The sequence below is a fragment of the Aphis gossypii genome, unplaced genomic scaffold (genome assembly GCF_020184175.1).
Source record: "Aphis gossypii isolate Hap1 unplaced genomic scaffold, ASM2018417v2 Contig00590, whole genome shotgun sequence".
Classification (NCBI taxonomy): domain Eukaryota; kingdom Metazoa; phylum Arthropoda; class Insecta; order Hemiptera; family Aphididae; genus Aphis; species Aphis gossypii.
In genome coordinates this window covers 73,331-78,656 of record NW_026083183.1, presented here as the reverse complement: position 1 = coordinate 78,656, position 5,326 = coordinate 73,331, and the positions used below count along the sequence as shown (strand labels likewise).

The 5,326-nt window shown below is 30.8% G+C and overlaps 1 protein-coding gene and 1 long non-coding RNA gene across 2 annotated transcripts; one reads left to right on the top strand and one right to left on the bottom strand.

Moving 5' to 3' along the window:
- The first annotated feature begins 1,182 nt into the window (after window positions 1–1,182).
- On the top strand, window positions 1,183–2,216 carry LOC126554751 (uncharacterized). Its single transcript, XR_007606723.1, has 3 exons — window positions 1,183–1,737; window positions 1,808–1,969; window positions 2,062–2,216. It is a non-coding gene; the product is annotated as an uncharacterized LOC126554751 (long non-coding RNA).
- Window positions 2,217–3,993: 1,777 nt separating this feature from the next.
- LOC126554755 (uncharacterized) lies at window positions 3,994–4,867 on the bottom strand. The gene is made up of 2 exons (XM_050209791.1): window positions 4,526–4,867; window positions 3,994–4,458 (listed from the first exon to the last, which is right to left on the bottom strand). Exons 1-2 carry the CDS (start codon window positions 4,577–4,579, stop codon window positions 3,994–3,996), a joined length of 519 nt encoding a protein of 172 aa, XP_050065748.1. The 5' UTR covers window positions 4,580–4,867.
- Between the last annotated feature and the right edge of the window lie 459 nt (window positions 4,868–5,326).

Here is a 5,326-nt window from a genome sequence, read left to right as displayed (position 1 = left end):
TCGATCCCCTAGCAACATTCCTTAAATAAACTACGTGAATTTTCAAATGAAAATAATAGCACGTAGGTTGTACAGTGAAAATTAGAAATGAAAACAAACTAAATTTTTGTATAGCTGATCCCGTGCACTTTAAATATACCAACTCTATATGACTCAAAATTTGTTCAATTCGTTATTTAATATTCGGTGGATTATGTTCTAGATTTATCTTAAGTTTTCTGTTGCCCGGAATAAAAATTCTGATTCGCAGCAGTATATTATCAGGTAGACAATCTACCTGCGGTAGATCGCGGACCTAGTGCTGTTTGTACGTAAGTGTATGATTTAACTCTAATTAAGTATCAAAGTTATACCAAGTTTGACATAATACGGTGGATTAATATAATCAATAGCTGACCCCGTGCACTTCGTTTACCGTTAAAAATGCCAATTCTATATAATATGATTCGAATATTGATTAATTTGTTATTTAATATTCAGTTTAACGGTGTTCAAAATTTAAGACATTTTTATTGACTATTTTGATTCTCAAAATACTTGAGCAAGCACCACTTTAAAATGCGAATTTTGTAAAATGCTTTCTTATTGCACACTAAATTTATGGTACAATTGTACGAAGGTACCGTGTAAATTGCAAGCATTAATCTATCATTGTTCACGCTTTAGGTACGTTTATCAGTCAGTGAGTTAGTCAAGTACGATTAAAAAAAAAAAAAAATTTTTAAAAAAAATACGGTGGATAAAATACAATAATGTGCCATCTCGTGGTTTTTATATTGTTTCCTGTTGGTAAAACAATAAAACTTGGTATAACTTTTATGTTAGTCTTTGATTTGATTTTGAGATTTAGGGTAAAGGAAGGCATATTCGTGATAAATTAACTAAATGTCTAATTACAAATTCAATGTCAGTAATTATGCTTAATTATTTTAATTGTTTGATGAACATAGAGTTAAGTTACTATAATATATGCAGTTTTTGGACTTTTAAGTACTTTGATAAGTTTTTATAAAAGTGCAAAAGTCATAGAGAAAAGTTAGGTAATATCATGATATGGTATTTAATTTTGTGATAGTGGTTAGGTAATTCCGTGAGTATACAATAAATTAAATTTTGCATTCAAATAATTATTTATTAATAAAGTATAACATCTTATATAATTTAACAAAACAAAAAAAAAATATTTTTATAATCATAACAGTTCAATCAGACTTTAAGTTCATAAAATTTAAGTATAATCAGACTTATAAGTAAAGCAAAATTACAATAAAACTTTCATTATTTTATATTTATATACAAAAAAAAAAAAAACCTATTTTTCACATAGGTAGGAACTTAGAAAATAAATTAACAGACCTTCATATCTTACATAAATACACGGATCCGGACATTTCGGCGTGGCCATCTCGGCGTGGCCATATCGGCGTGGCCATCTCGGCGTGGCCATCTCGGCGTAGTGCCATTTTGGCGTGTGACCATTTCGGCGTAGTCTCTTTAAATTACTTCATGAAATTATTTTTAAGAAATGCGTTTAGATAATAATTTTAGCATTAATTATATTGTATCTATATCATTTATCAGTTTATCTCACTGTAATCGGCTACCGTATCGATAGACGATTATTGAGTAATAATATAAGAAATAAGATAGTCAACTAATCAGTAGTAGTTATAGTAGTCAATAGTCATCATGGCACAAGTAATGGAAAGAATTCATACAACAGTTGACACTTTGGAGGTAATTTAATATTTTATTAATTTTTCTATCAGTAGGTATTAAATACATTTATTAATATTTTAATTATTAGGTTTTAAAACAAATAAATGAACATTCGACACATGATTCGGAAGCGGTTAATATTTAAGCTAATTCTGCAGTCACGAAGATGAAAAAACGAGCACGTGAGACAATGGAGCCTACATCAAATATTATTAATGAATGTGTTAGTGGATTATCACAAGCAGGAAAGGTAAATATAACAATTTTTTAAATTTTTAAAATAATTTTTAATAATTTTTAATTTTTTTTAAATTAATTTAAAATTAATATTAAATTACTTAGGGAGCTTTGACGGCTGACAGAGCTTTAAAAAAACAAATAAGACGCATACGGCGAGAAATTCAAGCAGCACCTGATGCTCCAAAAGATTTGACTACACTTATAATACCAGAAAATTACCAGTTCATACAAAAATTCAAAAATTCTACCAGGATGGTAAAGTAGGTTTATTCTTATATTAGTATTTAATTATATTGACTTACTTCCTTTTTTTTTACTACTACGTTTAAAAAATACATTGATTCGGCATAAGCATAAGGCTTTTTTTTGTTTGCTTCGGACCCACTTTTTACATTTTTTTCTTCTGATACATATATATGCATCCCTAATATGTCTCCACTTTTTGTCTTTAACTTCTTTTACTGTACAATTAAATACATATAATCAGGGCACAAATAATAATTATTAACTACAAAAATAATTCCGTCAGTATATTTTATGGAATTATATAGTAAAAAATACAAATTCAAACGCTTATAAAAAAAATAATATTCTGATTCTGAACGGAGCGACAAATGTGTTAGTTTTACAATGATGTGTGCTTTTTTTTTATTTAAAATTTCTTTTTATTTGCCTGTCATCACCTTTTAGGACAGTAATTATGCTAGGATTTTCTTTAATATAGTTCCGGGCGCGGAGAGAACGCTACTCGCTCGCGCATCCAAATGATCGAGCTCCGCGGTATCGTACCCAAATTTCTCCCACTCTACCATCTAGTCGCCGCCATAAATTCCCCCACTCAGTACGCAGTGACCGGTGGCTAATTCCACAGCCGCCGCCGCTTAGCAGTAAACGGTGGTTGTATACACCGGCCCAAGTAACACACTATGAAAAAAATAATACCTGGTGTCAGGCGTACCTATTGTGTATACAAAAACAATACAAATAATATGTATTTAACATCAGTATTTTATATATGCATTTATTTAGTTATTCTAACAAAAATTAGTAATTGTACATAACATAGATTACATTTTAATATGAATTAAGAAAAAAAAAACAAAAAAAAATATAAAAAAAAAAATCAAAATAATTTAAATAGTCACAAGAAATCAATCTGAGTCTAAATCCAAAGAACTTGTACCACCCCTTCCTATGGTAAGGATATGACGTTCTTCTTCGTCGGGTTGTCCGTCCATTACTTCATCACTTAAATGATCAAGGTTCAAAAACTTGTCTTCCTCCTTTATGACATGTCCGACAAAATTAGTCCACATTTCTGGTGTTACATGTTCCACCCCTTTTTTTAGCAGCCCAAGTACGTCCTTTATTTTAAATGTGTTGTTGTGTGTCCGAACATAACTTTTTACTGATGACCACGTGAGCTCTATCGGATTTAGCTTGCAATGGTATGGCGGTAATCGCAATACGAGTTTTTTATTGTCTTTCGCGTATTCGTCAATCACGTATTTGTCGTATGTATCTTTTAGTTTTCTCACTTCTTTCATTAAATCATTTTTACACATCGATGGATAACAATCTCACCTTTACTCTCGAGCCAATCTAAGATTTCTTGTTTTTTCCAAGACATGTTTGGTATTTTACATTTCTTCACCGAGTGATATGAGGCATTGTCCATCACAATTATGGCATTTTCTTTTAATAATGGCAGAATACGTACAAACCAGGTTAGAATGTATCACCATTCATTTCGTCGTGGTAGTCTGTTGAATTGGTTTTCGATTCGAAACATAAAAGGCCCCCCGGGACAAAACCATCTGACGACCCGATGTGTAAAACGATGAGACGCTTACCTTTTCCGGAGGGTTCCTTTTGTCCTGCAGTTAGGCCCTTAAGGAATGCATCACGTGATGTTTTGACTGTCGTATCGAGCCATGTCCTGCTGTGTGTCTCGCCTGCATTGACCCATATCTCATCTAAATAGTATATCGGTCTGTTTTGTGCTCTGTAATGCTTTATTTTGGTTAAAAATCTTCAGCGCCAAGTTCTTAAATCTTCTCTTTCGAGAAGTGCACTATTACGATTTTTTTTCACGTATTCAAATTGTAAATCTTTTAACACTGCCTGGAATGACGTACGTTTCATATTAGGCAATGTTTCATCCTCATTAATGGCTACCAAAATTTTTTTAATTGTTGGTACTTCACGGTTCCTCCAAAATTCTTGAATTTTTTGCCTAATTGCGTTTTTATCAAATTCGTCGATTTTTTCAATTACTGTAGGTCTATGTTTTTCCTTGGTAGGCGATGAAACTATACCTTGTATTTTGTACTCCGACAATATTGTTTGTATTATACGTTGTCCAATACCTGAGGATTTTGAAATTTCTAATAGCATTTGTCTGTAGGTCAATCGGGGGCTGTCTGGATTTTCAGACTGTTTTTCAACGAAATATTTGTAGAGATTAATTACAATTTTCCTTTGACCAGTGCCAATAAACTAAAGAAAAAATATATATTTAAAAATTAAAAATTTTCAATAGGAAAATAGTAATATAAACACTTACTTTTCCTTTTGGATTTTTTTTAGCTGGAGATACAGTTACATGTTCGTCGTCCATGTTGTATTTTTTTAAAAAACGTAAAAAATAAAAATAACGGTTTACTAAAACACGCGAAAACTGTGTGCCCAAAAAAACAAAAACAAAAATGTTGTGTATCGTGTAAGTATTCAATAACGTAGAATATCGAAAACACTATGATACGCTTTGTATACAAACCAGTGGCGTGGTGAACTCGAATATTTTCAGAGGCAAGTATATTTTGCAATACCCACCCACCCACCTACCCATCAACCAACATTTTGTCTCACAATTAAAAATTTTCCTATAAAAAATATTTATAGGGTTGGGGGGGGGGGTCATCGCCTTTCACAAACAATTTTTAAACCATACAGATAATAATTATAAAATTAATTTAAACACCATGAAATGAGACAATATTTTTAATAGATTACTCTACTTTGTATATTTAAATAAATAGGGTAACATAAGTTATAGTGTATTTATTACAATATCAATTGATATTTAATTTAAATAATAAACTTTTCATTAAAAGATCAGAGGACCTAGCAAATATATTAATTGCTTCATCACGATTGATTTCAATATCTTTTTCAGAACTTAATATCAGTAGACTTTCCAGCCGATTCTGCCAAATACTTGACCGAAGTCTAGATTTAACTAGTTTTACCTGAAATCATTATTATGACAATTTGTGTTTAAGAAAAATTAATTAAAAAATAATACAATAATTTTAATAAAAATATGAAATATAAAGTTAAGAAGTGTTACACACCCAAGTGTTGT

Excerpts from the sequence above, each read along its gene's own strand:
- LOC126554755 (XM_050209791.1), bottom strand. The coding sequence starts at position 4,579 with ATGGACGACGAACATGTAACTGTATCTCCAGCTAAAAAAAATCCAAAA. Across the intron at positions 4,459-4,525 it reads AAAAAAATCCAAAAGGAAAA|TTTATTGGCACTGGTCAAAG; the intron begins GTAAGTGTTTAT and ends TTTTTTCTTTAG.